Source organism: Scyliorhinus torazame, chromosome 12 (genome assembly GCF_047496885.1).
Source record: "Scyliorhinus torazame isolate Kashiwa2021f chromosome 12, sScyTor2.1, whole genome shotgun sequence".
NCBI classification, from domain to species: domain Eukaryota; kingdom Metazoa; phylum Chordata; class Chondrichthyes; order Carcharhiniformes; family Scyliorhinidae; genus Scyliorhinus; species Scyliorhinus torazame.
The window spans coordinates 201,032,949-201,052,090 of NC_092718.1; the positions used below are offsets into that span (position 1 = coordinate 201,032,949).

Below are 19,142 nucleotides of genomic sequence, written 5' to 3' on the forward strand. Positions count from 1 at the left end.
AATAAAGATTATTATTAGGATGGAAAATTTCTGGCCAGTGTTATTCCCACCACTGATAACACTGTGTTAACAAGTATTCTCTACTTCCTACCTTTTAGCCAACTACTCACTCATTCTTAAGTTTCGCCTCTCAAAGCCATCTTATTAGGCTTCAGACTTGCTGTGGAAGTGTGTTGAATGTTTTTGAAAGCTCTTGCATTTGGGATTGTCACTTCCTCAAAGAAAATGGTCAGACAGAATTATTTTTATCTGAACCTATTTTGAATAATTTTTTAAATGATATTAATGTCCTCAAGTTTACATCCAGCAACTGATTCCATTCTTTTTACAAAGTTCAAAGTTACAAAAAATACAGTGCAGCAATAGGCCTTTTACCCCAATCGCTCCACGTAGGTGCTTATGGGGCAGCACGGTGGCAAGTGGTTAGCACTGGTTAGCGCCAGGGAGTTGGTCTGGTAGGGTGCTCTTTGAGAGGGTCGGTGCAGACTCGATGGGCCAAATGGCCTCCTTCTGCACTGTAGGGATTCTCTGATTCTTATTCTTTACATACGTCTCCTCCCAACTATCTAACCGTATCGATTTATCCTCCTGTACCCTTCTCCGTAGTTCTGGTCTTGTCCTCAAATGGAAACCTTTTTTGCCTCTTTCTTATCAACCTCTTTCATAATCTTAATCTGCCGTCAGGTCACCCTCTCATTCTTCTCTTCTGGAAAGAAAAGCCTCATCCTGATCAGTCTTTCCTGATGTTCTCTCTTCGTACTGATATCATTCCAGCACATAATCTTTACAGCTTCTCCTTCTTGTAATATGGGCTGGAACTGATCACCGTACTCCCAAGTGTGGTCTAACCAAGGTTCTTATAAGTTTAGCATTAACTTCTCTGTTTTTCGGTTCTGTTGCTCCTGATGTGAACCCCAGTGGTTTGTTTGCTTTTTAATGACATTTATTTGACCTGCTGCAAAATATCTGCGTATTCATTGGTATCATCTGTCATGCTCCACTTTCTCCATCTAGCTACTACTCCGCTTTAGGTCTGGAGTTACAAGGTTAACTACCTTTCTCTTCTTTTTAAAAAAGAAAATATTTTTATTAAGGCATATATAATTTTAACAAATTTCAAGAGGAAAAACAACAAAGTAAATTACACCCACCCAACCAACAACCAAACCCAGCCAACATGGCTTACATACACAAATTCCCAATCCCACTTTCCTACTGTTTCTCACCTCATCCAACCCCCTATGAAACCCGGCCATGTCACAAACCCATACCCCCGACTTCGGGGGCTCAGAGTCCCTCCACACCAATAAGATCCATCTCCGGGCTGCCAGGGAGGCAAAGGCCCAAACATCAGCTGCTCTCGCCCCCTGGACTCCCAGGTCTTCCGACACACCAAAGACCGCAATCTCTGGACTCAGAACCACCCGTACCATCAATACGTTTTGTTTTTTTAAAAATGTTTTTATTCTCCATTTTCACATTTTCCTTCAAAGGTTACACCCCACCCACAGACAGTAAGCGGTAACAAATACAAAATCAATCCCCTTAACAATACCAACGGCCCACCTGTCAATATATGCATCCAATAAAACAAACCCTCCCACGGTGGCAACAAAAAACAAAGGAGAAAAAGAAGTCTGGGACCGCCCATGGTCACTATTAACCTATAGAGTCCACTCCCCCCCCCCCCCCCCCCCCCCCCCCCCGGCCCCTACACTCAACGTCATCCAACCTCTGAAAGAGTACCGTACATGATACCCAAGAGTTGTAACCCCCCCCCCCCCCTCCAACTCCTCCTGTCCACTGCCTCTTGTAAAACTCCTCCCCCCAACCTTCCCCCCCCCCCCCCCCCCCCCCCCCCCCCAACTTTCCACCCCGGCTAGACCACTCGGACCCTGTTCTGCCAGGCTCCGATGGCCGCAGCCCCTCCCCCCCACCTCACTCCCGTTCACTGGCCGGCTTAAACTGGCCAGCGTGGAGGCCCCCGCACGGGTCCTTTCCCCCTTGTCCGGCCTTGGAAAGCCCAGAAATCCCCTTTTAGCACACAAACCCCGCATATCCACCTACACCCCAAAGAGCCCTCATTTCGAGTGAAAGTCCCATCACTTCCCTTGTCCAAGTATATACAACATTGGCTCCTTTAGCCCATACACCCGCACGCAGTGAAACAAAAAAGAAGAAAATACAGTCATGAGGTTACATCGGCACATGGCCATTTCTCAATTTCTCAATTCTGCCACAGTCCTTCTGCCTTCGCAAACTCCACCGCTGCTTCCGCCATTCCAAAATAAAAGTCCTTGAGCTTGTAAGTCACCCTCAGCTTCGCTGGATATACAATGCCGCACTGCACCTTGCTAATGTACAGTGCCCTCTTCACCCGGTTGAAGGCAGCCCGCCTCCTCGCCAGCTCCACCGTAAAATCCTGGTACACACGTATACCAGCTCCAGCCCACTGCACCACCCGCTTGGCCCAGCACAGGACCTTCTCCTTCACACTGTACCTACGGAAGCACAGAGTCACTACCCTTGGCAGCTCACTCGCCTTTGGTACAGGCCTCCACGACCAATGAGCCCGATCCAGCTCATATCGGGAGGGATCCTCCCCCTCCCCCAATAGTTTCACCAGCATCGCGGCAAAATACTCAGTCGGCCTCGGTCCTTCAACTCCTTCGGGCAGCCCCACAATCCTCAAATTCTGTCGCCTGGATCGGTTTTCCAGTTCTTCCATTTTTCCTCGCAGATCCTTGTTAATCTTCATCACCTTCCGCATCTCCTTCCCCATCGAGGTAAGTTGATCACCGTCCTGCAATAATGTCTCCTCCACTTCCTTCAGCGCCTCCCGTTGCTCCCGCACCTCCGCCACTGCGTCCGCCACCGCCGTCGTCACCGGGGAAATCGCCTCCTCCACCAACACACTCAAAACCTCCCTCATCTCCTTCCTCATTGTCTCCATGTATTTTGTAAACTGCCTTTCGAATTCCGCAGCCATCACCGTCGTTATTTCTTCAGCTGTAAGCAATGCGGCCTGCCCTGGTGCTCCAGCCTCCATTTTCCTTGGTGACCCCCTGGTGACCTTTCCACTCCCCGACGGACCGTCAGCTGTTTTTCTTACAGCCGTTTTTTTGCTCACCCTCGACATTTTTCTTTACTGTGCTGCCTCTGTGCCTTCTTCCTGCTTTTGCCGCCTCCTGGGACCGGGCGTAAAGCCCCAAAAATGCCGTTCCCGAACGGGAGCCCTCCATTGTGTGGCTGCCTCCTGCCCGCCGTCACCGGAAGTCCACCTTCAATACCTTTGACGTGACATCGGCAAATCATTGCCAGAATCTCCCAAGTCTCGGACATGCCCAAAACATGTGGACATGATTTGCGGGCCCACCTCCCTCCCTCTCCATGAGCTTGTTATAAATTTCCGAGACCTTCCCCTCCTCCAATTCCGTTTTCGGCGCTACCTTGCCCTGTACCCCCTGGGGCGGCAGGTGCGGAAAGCTCGAAACCTGCCTCTGCACAAAGTTCCTCGCCTGCAAGTAGCGGAACCCATTCCCAGCGAGCAGCTCCAATTCCTCCACCAGTTCCTCCAAACACGGAAAGCCTCCATCAATAAACAGGTCCCCAAACCGCTCGATCCCAGCTCTCTGCCATCCCCGAAACCCCCCATCCAGCCCTCCCGGTGCAACCCGGTGGTTGCCATAAATTGGTGCCCATACCGATGCCCCCTCCACCCTCCTATTCTTCCATCACTGACCCCACACCCTCAGGGCAGCCACTACTCCCGGGCCTCTGGAGTACCGAGACGGCGAGAACGACAGAGGTACCGTTGACAGTGCCCCTAAACTTGTGCCCCCATATGAGGCTGCCTCCACCCGCTCCCACACCGACCCTTCCCCCACTACCCACTTTCTGACCATTGCAATGTTCGCTGCCCAAAGGTAGTTTATAAAATTCGGTGGGGCCAGCCCCCCCCACCCCTCAACGCCAGCAGTACCTTCTTTACCCGCGGGGTTTTAACCACCCCGAAATCACCGCATTCCCCCTCTTAAAGAAAGCCTTGGGAATAAAAATAGGCAGGCTCTGAAATATAAAGAAAAACCTCAGGAGAACCGTCATCTTCACTGTCTGCACCCTCCCCGCCAGTGACGATGGGAGCATATCCCACCCTCCTCCCAGTGACAATGGGAGCATATCCCACCCTCCCCGCTGGAGTCAACTGGAGCATATCCCACCTTCTGGAATCCCCCTTCATCTGCTCCACCATCCGAGCCAGGTTCAGCTTGTGCAGCTGCTCCCACTCCCGCGCCACCTGGATACCCAAATACCGAAAGCTCCCTCCCACCACCTTGAATGGCATTTCCCCCAATCACCTCTCCTGTCTCATTGCTTGAATAGGAAAGACCTCGCTTTACCATATTCAATTTATACCCCGAAAACTGGCTGAATTGCTCTAGGATCCCCATAATCCCTCCAATGGATCCGAAATACGCAAAAGCAGGACGCCGCGAGACCCTGTGCTCCACCACCATCCTGGTTCTATCCCCTGCCAGTCCTTCGATGCACTCAACGCCATCGCCAGTGGCTCTATAGCCAAGGCAAACGGCAGTGGGGAGAATGGATGTCTCTGCCTCGTCCCCCGATCCAGCCTAATATAATCTAAGCTCACCTGGTTCGTCAGGTGCCTAGTACAGCAACCGGACCCAGTCCACAAAACCCTGCCCCAACCGCCCCAGGACCTCCCATAGGTATTCCCACTCCACCTGATCAAAGGCCTTTTCTGCATCCATGGCGACCACCTCTCGTCCCTCAAAGGGCATCATTATCACATTTAACAGTCTTCTAATGTTCGCCGCCAAATGTCTCCTCTTCACAAACCCCTGTCACCCCAGGCACACAACCCTCTATTCTCGAGGCCAAGATCTTGGCCAATAGCTTGCCATCTACATTTAGAAGGGAGATTGGCCTGTACGACCCACATTGTTCCGGGTCCTTTTCCCGCTTCAGGATGAGAGAAATCGAGGCCAGTGACATCGTCAGGGAGAGCACCCCTCGCTCCCTAGCCTCATTAAACGCCCTTACCAACAGGGGCCCCAAAAAACCCGAGAACCTTTAGTAGAACGCCACTGGGTAACCTTCCAACCCTGGGGCCTTGCCGACTGCATCGCCTCCAACCCCTTCATCACTTCAACCAGACCAATTGGGACCCCTAGCCCTTCACCAGCTCTTCTTCCACCCTCTAAAAACTGACTCATCTCCTCTGTCCCGGTTGGGGGTACAGACTTGTATAGCCAGCTACAAAAGTCCCTGAACACCCCGTTCACCCCCACTGGGTCCAAGACTGTATTTCCCCCTTTGTCCTTTACTTTCCCAGTCTCCCTCGCCGCCTCCCGCTTCCTCAGCTGGTGTGCTAGCATCCTGCTAGCTTTCTCCCCATATTCGTACACCGCCCCTCTTGCACATCTCAGCTGCCCCACCGCCTACCCCGTAGATAGCAACCCAAACTCCATCTGCCGCTCCTTCAACAGCCCCGCTTCCATGGCTTCTGAATACCTCCTGTCCACCTGGTGAATTTTCTCCACTAACCTATCCATCTCTGCCCGTTCTGCCTTCTCCATGTGTCCGTATCAAAATAAACTCCCCTCTCACCACTGTCTTCAACGCCTCCCACACCGTAGCTGCTGAAACCTCTCCCGTATCGCTTATCTCCACATACCTCTGAATGGCCTCCCTCACCCGCTCACACACCTCTTCCTCTGCCATCAGCTCCACATCTGACGTCCATTGCGAGCGCTGGCGCCCTCCCCCTTACTCATCCGCAAGTCCACCAAGTTGCGGGGCGTGATCATGCACCACAATCGCCGTGTACTCAACGTCCACCACCTCCGCCAGCAATTTCCTATCCATAATAAAGAAGTCAATTCGGGAGTACACTTTGTGCACATGGAAGAAGAATAAGTACTCTTTCGCTCTCGGCCACCCAAACCTCCACAGATCCACTCACCCCCATGTTTTATAAACCCCTTTAGCTCCTTCGCTGCCGCAGACACCCTCCCTGACCTCGAGCTCCACCGATCCAGCCTTGGATTTATAACCCTATTAAAATCCACCCCTATAATCAGCCGATGCAAGTCCAGATCGGGGATTTTCCCCAGTACCCACCTCATGAACTCTACATCATCCCAGTTTGGAGCATAAATGTTCACCAGAACCACCAGCATCCCCTCCAACATCCCCCGCACCCCTAAGTCCGCCACTATTCTTCCCATTTCAAATGCCACCCGCTTGTTTATCAAAATCAGCACCCCCGTTGCTTTGGAATCTAGCCCCGAATGGAATACCTTTCCTCAGCCTAGTCTGATCTGCCACCCTCTGGTGTGTCTCCTGTATTATTGCCATGGCCGCCTTTAAGCTTTTTAAATGCACGAACACATGGGCCCTCCTGACTGGCCCATTCAACCCTCTCTCACGTTCCATGTGATCAGCTTGGTCGGGGGGGCACCATGGGATCAGCTTGATGGGGGGGGCACCCACCTCCCACAGAATAGCAACCCCAACCCCCATCAACACACTAACCACCTGCTCACCCACCACTGCCCTTCCCGCTTCTGTGAACTAGTCGGTCCAGCTAGCCTGGTAGCCCCCGCCCATGGCACCTTGTAACCTACCCCCCACTGATTCCCCTCTTACCCCCCCCCCCCCCACACTCAACCATACTCTCCAAACTTAACAACCCCCACCAAACATCCAGAAAAACCAACCCAACATCTTCCATCAAGAGAGAAGAAAAAAAAAAACCACAGAACAAAACAACCAATGGCCCCAACCACATTGCAAACGTGATCCAGACAAACCACAAAAATACAGAACGGGAACATCTCCTCCAGAGATCAATATCCTCCTTCTCCTGCCAGTTCATTGACTCTGACAAACCCCATCGCCTCCTCTGGTGTCCCAAAGTAGAGTTCCCAATCTTTGTATGTCACCCACAGGCACGCCGGGTATAGCATACCAAACTTCACCTTCTTAAAGAGGGCCGCCTTCACCTTGTTGGACACCGCTCTCCTTTTGGCCAGCTCCGCACCCAGGCCCTGACAAACACGCAGCTCACGACCTTCCTCGGTGTAGTGTCTCGTCTGCCTGGCCCACCTCAAAATCTGTTCCTCATCCAAGAACTGGTGCAGGTGGACAACCATCGCCCTCAGCGGCGCGTTCCCCTGTGGCTTCCTCATTAGCCCCTGTGCGCATGATCCACTTCCAGGGGCCGAGCAAATGCCCCCCCTCTCCCAGCAGCTTTTCAAACATCTACGCCACATAAGCGTCGACATCCGCTCCCTCACTGCCCTCCGCCAGGCCCACGATTCTGACATTCTGCCTGTGTGACCGATTTCCCCAGGTCCTCCACTTTCTCCTGCCGCCGCCTCTGTTGATCCCGCATCAACCCTTTCTCCACTGCAATCGAGGCAAGTTGCTCCTCATGTTCCCCCACCGCCTCCTCCACCTTCTGGATTGCCTGGCCCTGGGCCTTCAACCTCGTCTCATGCGGTCGATCTCCGCCTATACCGGGTCCACCACCCTGGCCAGGCCCTCCAAGTTCTTCTTCCGCTGGCCACGTTTGCATGGAGTAAGCTCACCAGCTGCTTCGTCGACCACTGGGCAGGCAGGATCAGACCCCGACCCTCCGCCATCTTCCCCTGTGTCGCAGACACCACTCCAGCCTTCGACGATTGTTCCCTCCTTTTCGACCACTTCTGGTCCACGAATCCAGACACCGGTGGGACGCTCTCTCCTTCCACCCCTCCTGCACCTTTTACAATCTCTCAGCCCCGCCATTAGCCGGGGAAAAGGTCCAAAAGGTCCACCATGAGTGGGGGCCACCAAATGTGCGACCACTCACACCATGGCCGCCACCGGAAGTCCACTAGCTTTCTCTTCTAATGATATTTTTTCACAGTCTTGGAATACATCCATTTTGTGTTATTGTAAATGGATAGAGAAAATGCCTGGGGATGTGAGAATACAAACACAGTAAAATCAAACCTTGCAATTATATGACTGTACATAGAGAATTGGAACCTGACCTCATTTGGATTTGCAAGAATACAATTCCTGAAATAAAATTGGCAATAGATGTGTGCAGTTCACAGTTAGTAAAATACATGTTGAGTAACAATATGTTGAAAGGAGTCATACATGGAACCTCCACAATGTGAAGACAAGAAAACATGATCCAGAAAAAGAGAAACGAATAAGTTTTTGATGACAAATATGGGAAAATTACCTCCGGTTTCCCATGAAAATGTGTACGCTGGTAACCCTAGTATAGTGGACTAGTTACTGAGAAGGTATGAGTTCAATTCAACAATTCTGTGGACTGGAAAAGATAGCTGTGAAAACGGTCTCAGAATGTCATTAAAAACCCAACGGGTTCACCAACATCTCTCAGGGACAGGCCTGCTGTCCTTCTCTGACCTCATGTGATTCCAGAACCACTGTCTAGTCTGTGTTGCCTTTGTTCCATAAAACAAATAAGAAATTGAAAAGTGCTTAAAAACAATTATTTGTGAAACATGAGCTTACAAAAGTAAATTGTCTGCAGTAAATAACACTGCCTATTAATAAAGGAGGTGCACTACTAGGCAAGGGTGGTCAGGTTAAATTAGCCAATTTTGTACAGCACACTGTAGCGCAACTTGGTTTCTGTAAGATAAATTTCAACAATATAACGTATCTCTATTTTTTTCTCTTTTGCAGCGTATACAACTCTCCTGAAATGTTAACTGAAATCTTTACGTTCCAAAGTTCCTTTTCGTACTTGCTCGTTTGTGTTTCCACAGGTGAGAATCTCAGTCATATGGAATGTCATAGGCAGTATGAAAAATAATGGGCTGAATTCTCCGCCGTCGGGATTCACCGTTTTGCCAGCAGCCCGGGGGTTTCCCGACGGCGTGGGGCTGCCCCATAATGGGAAACCCCCTGGACCAGCCGGCGAGACGGAGAATCCCGATGGCGTGCCGGAGAAACCTGCCCAATGGTTTTCATACACAGCTGGTTGCTTGCTCAAAGCTCAAATCTAATGTTTATCTCCCACCTTGGAATCCTTTATAAGAAAGACTCCTTTTATAACGCTGCTATAATTTGTCAGTATTGTGGCAGCAATGGTCATAGTGATTTGATGAAAATATTAGCTTGGTAATTGTCAAATACTTTGTTTTACTGCAAAGATGAGCAGGTTAGGTGGATTGGCCATGCTACATTGCCCCTTAGTGTCCAAATGGTTAGGTGGGGTTACTAGGTTACGGGAATAGGGTGGAGGTGTGGGCTGCTCTTTCCAAGGGCCGGTGTGGACTCGATGGGCCAAATGGCCTTACTGTCCTGTAGGGATTCTATGATGAAATAATTTCACTACAAAATTAGGAATTCATTATAGTTGACACTATGTTGCTGTGATGGTGTCATAAAGTTAATTACATTTTCAGTTTTATATTGGAAAACCTTTGTTTTCAACTGGCATTATTTCTGTTGACTTGCAGTTGTAATGTTGCTTGAGCTAGATTCCATGGCACCATGCAGCAAATAGCAGGACTAACCACAAAAGAATAACAAGAATGACTCCTCCCTGTGCACTGCAGCTGGAGTCTCGGTTTATGTTTAGTACTGCATTTCTCTCAACTCATTCAAGTGAATTTTAAGCAAGCAGTATAGCCCTCGAAGGTCACTTTCAATTTTACCATTGTCTAAATTAGATTCACACAACAGCTTGTATTTGGGGAGAGGCTCTGGGTGTTTCCACTTCTTTATCTATCCCCGCTTATCCCAGGTCTAAGCCCGTAAGCGTAGTTCTTCCCTGGGACAAATTTGGTAAATAGACACTGGAGGTAAATAGTGAAGGAAGTTGGTGCTTGAGTGGAGCTTGTTTATGAGTTGGCCAGATGGCTTACAGCATCATTTAGATCCTGCACTTTCCTATGTTCCAATGTTCTGATTAGTAGAATAATTTTAAAACTATTCTTTTCACCACAGGGGTACTTAGAATCCAAATCATGCAGGACTTGAGCATAAATACAAATTTATCCGGGCATCAGTAACAAAATTTACCTTTTATCTGCTGTTTTGAAAATTAATAATGGGGTGATCACATGGGTTCTTAAACTTGATGCTATAGAGGCTTCTGACACTGATGGGATCAACAGTTTGTGACAGACTGGCTACATTATTTTAAATTCCAGGCATAAATTTGAGGCAAGCATTAGTACAGCACCAGTACCCATTCATCGGAAGAAATAAAAGACTTGCACCTATTATAGATTTCAGTGTTACCAGAATCTTCAATTCCATTCCTTCTTTGCTCTCCCTATAACCATTCAAGATCAACCCACTGTCCAGTGTCACCTTGGCGTATGAAAGCATTCAGTTTATCCTCTAGTCGTCACTGGGTTTTGTGGTACTGTAAAATAAAAGTTTTGTTTTCATTTACTCTTAGTTTGTAGTATAGAGGAGCAGGCTAAAAAACATGAATTAAGTGGTGCCACTAAAATTGTTTTACATGCAGGGTTGATGATACCACCAATATGTAACTAAACCATACTGAGCAGATTTAATACCCAATCTGCTGAGATTATCTGATCTCAGCCAGTGTGGAAGTTGGGGTGCAACATTTGGTCTTGGAATTGTTGGCTGGATTGTTACATGTCTGCCAATTAATCACTGTGTAGGCCAGGAGATACTCCTTTACAGCTCGTGTTCCTGTCCATTAGTGTTCCCATTCCTCTCTCTCCCACCCATCAGAGAGCCTGTACCTCTTATTCATCCTCCTAGAGTGCTATCCCACACCACGTCTGCTCCATCCTAGCGCCATCTACCACTACAACAACACACTGCAAATATTCAGCAGGTCAGGCAGCATCTGCAGAGATAAACAGAGTTAATGGGCGGGATTTACCGACCACACCACCTCGTGTTTTTCGGCGGTGGAGGTGGTGGCCCGCCAGCGGGATCTATCGACCCTGCAGTCGTCAACGTGATTTCCCGGTGACGGCATCCTCGTCGCCAGGAAGCCCGTGTGCCAGCGTGCGACCGGACTTGCCCGCCAGTGTGAACAGCCGGTAAATCCCGCCCAATGTTTCTGGCCAATGACCTTTCATCAGAACTGAGGAAAGAGTTCTTGTGAAGGGTTATTGGACTGCAACATAACTTTGTTTCTCTCCACCGATGTCATCCACAACTCGTTCCTCTCCATCAAGGTGCCATCTCAGGACCACTTCCTCTCCATCATAGTGCTATCTCCCACTACTGCCCCCTCCATATAACAGTGCCGGTTGCCACTACAAGCTCTCCGTTGTAGTGAAAACCCCCCATCGCTCTTTCTAAATCTAAGGCAATCCTTACAAAAGGGAAAAATCGAAAAATGTTTTGTTGAAATAAACTTCCGTGGAAATGGGTCAGAAGGGGAAAAGCAAAATTGGTTGAGGAAAAAAATAATGGGAGGGAATTGTATAAAGAGATAAATTTTCTCTGGAAGAAAGCAGTTGATGCAAAGAAAATTGTGAGGAGACTAAAAGAGAAGAAAGATAGTAACCAAAATGCAGCATCACAAACAGCTTGCTTTCTGTGCTTTCAGTACTTAATTTACAAAACCGCTTGGCACAGAATGCAACAAAATGACATGACACAAATAGCTATTATTTTACAGATGAGGTAAAGAATATTCCTTTAAATTTACATTTAACAATTTCATTTCCATTTGTGCTCTTTGCCTACTGTACAGGAGGAAAGTTTATTTTTTTAAAATATTTTTAGTCGAGGCGTTTTCATTTCATAAAAACACCACCATCTTTATACATCTATCATCTAGTCCCACCCCACTACCCTAACACCATACACACCCTGTTTTATAACTAACCAATAAAATAATAATGACTATAACACACAACAATAAACCAACCCCACCACCAATGACATTCACAGATCCTGGGAGTAGGAGTTGAATAACCTCCACCTCAAAAGGAACCCCTCCTCCAACCCTCGAATGGCGAACTTTACCTTCTCCAGATGCAAGAATTCCGCCAAGTCACTCACCCATCTTGTAGCTTTGTCCGGCTCCAGAGCCCCCCCACCCTAGCAAGATCCGCCTCCGGGCAATCAGGGAAGCAAAGCCTCTCTCCCCACCTGCACTCCCAGACCCTCCGAAGCCCCAAATATCACCATCCACGGGCTCCGAGCCACTCACACCCCCATAATCTCTGACATGGTTCCCAATAAGGACTCCCAGACCTCCTCAATTTCAGGCATGAACAAAACATGTGAGTATGATTTGCTGGCCCCCCTTAACACCACTCACGCTGGTCCTCCACCTCCAGAAAGAACCAACTCATAAGCGACTTTGTCATGTGCATTCTATGCACCACTTTAAATTGAATTTGATTTAATCGCACACAGGGGGATGTCGCGTTTGCCCTCAGCAGGGCCTCCCCCGCTAAATACCCCACTTTCTTTTATCTTCCCTCAACGAAGCTCCCTCCCCCACCATAAGCTGCCCGTAGGTATCACATCCTGGGACACAATCTTTTCAAGTAACGAAGCGGGTGGCAACCGTGGAAACGTAGCCAGCTCCCTCCTAACATCCCTAAGAACGGAAACCCATTCCCCTTTGGCAACTCAAACTTCCCCTCCAATTCTCCCACTCTGCAAACCTACCTTCCACAAATAAATCCCTAAACCTCTCAATCCCCTCCCGCCCCCACACCCTATACGTTGCATCCAACCCTGATTGCCACAGATCGGCGCCCACAACGACATGCCCTCAATCATAAAATACTGCCTGGTCTGATTCCAGACCCTTCACATGGTTACCACCACCGGGCTCGTGGAGTAGTTAGCTGGCAAAAACAGAAGGGGCACCATTACCAGTGCCCTCAGACTTGTCCTCTTACACAATACCTCCTCCGTCTGCCCCCACATCGACCCCTCCTCCTCCACGACCCACTTCCGCACCTCCTCGGCATTCGCTGCCCAGTAATATTTCAACAAGTTTGGCAGAGCCAGGTCTCCCCTCCGCCTACCTCTCTCCAAAAATACTCTCCGAATCTTGGGCGCTTTCCCCACCCATATGAAGTCTGTGATCACCCCGTTTACCCTCCCCAAAATTACTTAGGCACAAAAATCAGGAGATTCTGTAAACTAACAAAAACGTCAGGAGCACCGTAATCTTTACGCTCTGGATCCGCCCTGCTAATGATAACGAGAAAACATCCCACCTCTTGAAATCCTCCCTCACCCCGTCCACCAGATTAGCCAAGTTCAATTTGTGTAACTGAGCCCAATTATGTGCCACCCGTATCCCCGAATAGCGGAGGCTCGACTTAGCCAGTTGAAACGGTAACTTCTCCAATCCCTCCCTTGTACCTGAGCATTGACCACAAATACTTCACTCTTTCCCGCATAAAGTTGATACCCTGAAAACGACTGAAATTTCATCGGATCCCCATAATACTATCTAGACTTGCAATCGGGTCCGTGACATATAGTGGGAGGTCATCCGTGTACAGGGCCACTCTATGTTCCACCCACCCTCTCTCTATCCCTCGCCACTTCGTTGAAACCCTAAGCGCCACTGCCAGTGGCTCCATCGCTACTGCAAAACGCAAGGGGGACAGTGGACACCCCTGCCTCATTTCCCGATGCAGGCAAAAATACCCCGAACTTATAGTATTCGTGCGTACACTCGCAGTGGAGGCCCTATACAACATCTTTATCCAACCCACAAACCCTGGCCCCAAACCAGACTGCTCCAGTACTTCAAAGAGGTACTCCCATTCAACCTGGTCAAACGCCTTCTCCACGTCCATAGATATTATCCCCTCCCTTTCCCGTCGGGGCTTCATCACCACAGTGTTCGACGACAACTGTTGCCTCCTTCACGAACCCTGTTTGATCGTCGGCTACCACGCCCGGCACACAATCCTCCAAGCACATCGCCAACACCTTAGCCAACAACTTTGTGTTCACATTCAAAAGAAATATTGGCCGATAGGAACCACTCTCCTCCGGATCTTCTGTAAAATAAGTTGTTCCTTAACCCTGATGTAAGGAATGGCTCAAAACTGTGCATAAAATATCTTTTTCACACCTACCAAGACACTAATCTTTGTGATAGAAATATTGATTAGATCAAGAAACAAGGGGCGGGACGGTAGCCCAGTGGTTAAACTGTTGCTTCACAGCTCCAGGGTCCCAGGTTTGATTCCAGCTTGGGTCACTGTCTGTGCGGAGTCTGCACATCCTCCCCGTGTGTGCGTGGGTTACCTCCCGGGTGCTCCGGTTTCCTCCCACAGTCCAAAGATGTGCAGGTTAGGTAGATTGGCCATGATAAATTGCCCTTCGTGCCCAAAATTGCCCTTAGTGTTGGGTGGGGTTACTGGGTTATGGGGATAGGGTGGAGGTGTTGACCTTGGGTGGGGTGCTCTTTCCAAGAGCCGGTGCAGACTCGATGGGCCGAATGGCGGCCTCCTGCACTGTAGATTCTATGATTACCAGTGCATCTCCGCCTCCTCCATAAAGCTAGTCATTTATCTATTTGTTGTTTGTGAGCCCTTACTGCATGCACATTGGCTGCTGTGTTTGCTTAAGAAACGACAATCACTATACTGAAAAAAATCGCTGGTACTGGAATGCTTGCGAATCTCCTGTGAACATGGTGGTAATGTGCTATACAGAAGCAAGTTTGGTCTTTCAAAATCTGGCTTAAATGTAATTGAATGCAGAATAGTAAAAATCAAGAAACCGCCCCAATGCAAAGTGCACAATTAAAATACACATGCATTAAGTAAATGGAAGATTTTGACTATTACTGTAACTGAAGTTTGGTGTGGCGGTCCCCTCTGATTTGTGTCCTTCCTCCTTTTTCCCTTGAAGGTTGGGAATCCTGCACAATGGTGATTGGTCCCATGCCAGCCTGTATAGTGAGCACTGGGAGATCATTCAACCACAGGAGCCAAAGCAATCTGTTTTTACAGTTGTGAGCTCCCAGCAAAGTCACTGGACAGCATTAAAGAACAACAACTCTCTCAATTTCCCTCCCCCTTCCTGGCAAACTGCACTCCACCCTGATCAGCTAACTCAGCGCAGGTTCAAGCCTGGGGCATCCTGGCCTTCTGATCTCACAGCAGCTGGTGAACCTACTGAACACGTCGGTGGGAAACATGTTTTTTGCATATATTTTCTTAAACCGTTTAGCAATCTCTTGACCCGCTATTTGAATAAGTGCGTTACAGCTCTGGTCCTCTTTAAGTAACAAATTAATAGCTTTTTGACTTGTTCCTTCTAGGTTATTTCATTCAAGATGTGGCTGATATCGTCATGAATGGCCAATCTAGAGCATCATGGGAGTTCCTGGTGCACCATGTGTTGGTAATTATATTGTGTAACAGATCAACTTTGAAGTTCGAGTTTGTACTTTGTGAAATACGTTATGCTGGAGGAGTAAATCGGTTCTGAGAAAGCTGTAATATTCGGCTTTAGGCTGCATTAACTACCTCTTGCCTGTGCACACATGCTCAACATTGAGAAAGCAGCAGTTGTTATAGCAACTGACAGCAGTATCTGCTATTGCAACACAGGGGCTAATTTTATGAGTCACACTTGGTGGGGAACCATGCCTGCCAAAAGTATGTATCCCAAATCAGGGAGTGTACTGATTTTCGCATCTTTTCCAGCAACTTTTTTTTCTGTTCCTTTGTCTTCCTGCACGACCTCTACTTGTGTAATGTATCTTTCAAGACAGCCACCCCCACCCTCAACACATCTGCTCCCCGCTTCCCTGCTTAACAATTGCACTCTTCACGCTGTTCCTCACAACAGAGCATTGGTCCCTCACCCTTTCCCTGCTATTTGCAATGTCTGCACTATTACTTGTGGTGGGGTGGGGTGGCCAACTGGAGGATGGAGTGGGTTGTAGTAGAAAAACAGAAACATTTAGGAGGATGTAGCAGTCCATGTGAAAATAAAGTTCAGAATTGGGAAGGAGGATACAGATTTCCGGCACTTGGTATACCCCCCCACCCTCCTTTTTATTAACTCCACGATGAGAAGAAGGAATGCAGGAATGCTTCTTGAAATAATAATAATCCAGCAGAGAGGCTGGTGGGTGCGTGGTTGTTCCTGTTCCCGTGCTGCTTTAAATAAAAGTAGCAAATTTGTGGTTCTGGCAGGGCTACGTGTTCCCAGGTGGGGGAGGGACGGGTGGATTTGGAATCCAGTACGCTCACTAACATGGCAGAGTGGATTGCGTCGTTTGGAGCGTGGCTGGGGGAGGTGGCAGGGTGTGGGTGTGTGTGTGGGTTGGGGGGCCGGTGGCGGGAGGGGGCGGGGGTGAAAGCCAGAGGCAGGGTCTGCATTTTTATATTAATGTGTTATGTGCTTGTTAAGTGGTAAATTTGACTTTTCAGCTGTTTGTGTTGTGCACCTGGAACTCTATCTTGTACTTTCTATACTGAAATATAACTGAGAGCAAATGAAAAAAGCGGGAGAATGGCATGTCTATTATAATTGGTGAACACTGGGAAATAGAGTTAAATACTTAAGTAATAAGTAGGAGTAAGATATCAACCAGTAGTTCAGTGTTCATAATAGATAACAGACTTGGGGAAAAAAAGATGATTATAAAAGAATAATACCAATTAAAGTTCCCTCGGCACTCAAGAAAATTAGTACTCTTGTCATATGACTTACAACCAGTATTATGAACATTTTATGTACAGTATTGTGCCTGAAGTTTATTTTTGGGGTTTGGCTGTTTTAAGTTGCTGACAATCTGTCATGTAAATTTTTACATTAGTATGTAGGTTAATCACAAGATCACCACAGACTGGAATGTTACAGATCAGCCAGGCTGCAGATAAATTTACATAATGACAATCAGCCCTCAGCAAGACATTGAACAAGTCGCTGGAGAACAGTGAAACCATTTTGCTTCCTGCACCGAAGATGGATGAAAAGGCTATTTAATACATACGCCCTTATGATATTAGTAGAATTATAAACAATGCTATTTTTGTTATCATCGAAAAGAGCAGGAAACTGAATTAAAAACCAAAAGATATAATTCCATTGAGGGCAAAATAAAGAACCGATGCCAATACTTAGCTCTTGAAATTGTGCAATGCAAATATTAAGAGTCTAAATGTCACGGATTTTTTTTCATTTTATACGCCGAGCGATCAGCCTTTTAAAAACTTTTTTTCCAATTGAGGGGAAATTTAGCATGACCAATCCACCTACCTTGCACATTTTTGGGTTGCGGGGGTGAGACCCATGCAGACATGTGTGAACTCCACACGGACAGTGACCCAAAGCCGGGATTGTACCCGGGTCTTTGGTGCCGTTAGGCAGCAGTGCAAACTGTGCCACTGTGCCGCCCTACCTATTGATGAGCCTTGCCCACTGAGACAATAGACGGGAATTCTTTTTTTTAACATTAATATAAATTTAGAGTACCCAATTAAATTTTTCCAATTAAGGGGCAATTTAGTGTGGCCAATCCATCTACCCTGCACATTTTTGGGTTGTGGGGGCGAAACCCACACAAACACGGGGAGAATGTTCAAACTCCATACGGACAGTCACCCAGAGCCGGGATTGAACTTTGGACGTCAACGCCGTGAGGCAGCAATGCTAACCACTGTGCCACCGTGCTGCCCGAGACGGGAATTCTGGTGAAGGCTATGCATTATTCTCCAACTACCGGCCAAATTCTCCCATTTTGAGATCAGCTGCGGTGGCCAGTGGGAAAACATGCCAAATCATCCGCCCCTGACCTAATTAATTGTGCACCCGAGTGTTTTACGCCAGATTCGGTGGCTGGGCAGGCCTGGATAGCGCCTAGTCCACCTTCATTTCTGGATGCCTTACTGAAAAGGCACCCAACATCACTGATCCACTATCAAAGAAAGCCAGTGGACCTCCTGAAAATGACGATAGATGCTTGGAAGCATGCCGAGATCGGAAGATGGACCTTCCAAGAATGAAGATGGATCTCCTGAAACATTCTGAGGTTGGAAGATGGAACCCCCTAACCTGGAAGGTCCACCTGCTTATGCACACCCAACCCATTGCTACGGTGTTCCAGGTTTATGGGCGGCCTACATCCTGAACTCCGGAAGCAGCCCCAGGTATTGTTCAGCTGAGTCCCGACATCTGATCGCCACATCGTGCCAGATGCACTTAACGCTGGCGTGTTTTCTCGCCGGCATTGCGGCGAACCTGATGTGGGGGTCAGGCTTTCCTCTGCATTCCGTTAATGGGATGAGGTTCATGTCAGCCATCTGGTGGGTATACCGATCCACCATGGAAGGTACCAGTGGAAGAACCCACTGTAAATTCAGGCCAACATGAAAATTCTTTCTGCCCCCTTTCCCCCCCCCCCCCCCCCCCCCCCGCCATATTTGGCCCTGTGCCTGCTGTTGAACATGTCGGCGATAGCTTGAGAGAATTCTGGTCAGAAAATCAGCTGTGGTTTGCACATGATCTCTGATACGTGCCTTCAGAGGGTAAAGATAGGATCATAATGTTGGGAAAATCACCCTTTAATGCACTAATACCATAGCCATAATTCTGCCCCTCCTGCTTTCCAAAAATACCTACATATCTGCAAGTTCCTCCCTCCAACTTAGTGCCAAATTTGTTTTCTCCTCTGCATATGTGTTGTATTCTGGGGCATCTTTCGGACGTGATGGCGTGGATTTTAATCACCTGATAGAGGCTGAAATAGGATTGGCAAACCTGAAATCTTTAAGTTTTTGACTGCAAAAAGGAATTTCCTCTCCGTTCCCGAGCCGGCGCTATTTTCGTAGGTCAGGAAGGCTTCAGTATGTGGCCCCCACATGCACCTCCTCTGAGGTCAGGGTTCTCACTGTGAACCCCATAGGAAATTGGTTTTCTCCCCCAACTACCTTTTTCATGCACTGGTGTGTATTTTGGAAGCCCTAAAAAACCCCAGCTCACTGGAGAGTTTTTGTAATCACTGACAGATGCCTGCTGAGGAGGTAGGAACTCTCTGCCAGTTAAATGTTAAATGATTTCACAACTTCAAATGGCACTTTTAGATATTATTTTGTCATTAGATGTATTTAAACTGCAGTGATTCATATTACGCCTCTTCC

General features: G+C 48.2%; 1 protein-coding gene across 1 annotated transcript in view; it reads left to right on the forward strand.

Moving 5' to 3' along the window:
* Positions 1-19,142, forward strand: part of tlcd1 (TLC domain containing 1) — a 62,496-nt gene that overhangs the window by 16,526 nt on the left and 26,828 nt on the right. Inside the window, exons 2-3 of the mRNA XM_072469660.1 lie at positions 8,740-8,822; positions 15,311-15,393. Of these exons, the coding sequence (XP_072325761.1) occupies positions 8,740-8,822; positions 15,311-15,393 (166 nt within the window). The remainder of the gene's footprint in view (positions 1-8,739; positions 8,823-15,310; positions 15,394-19,142) is intronic.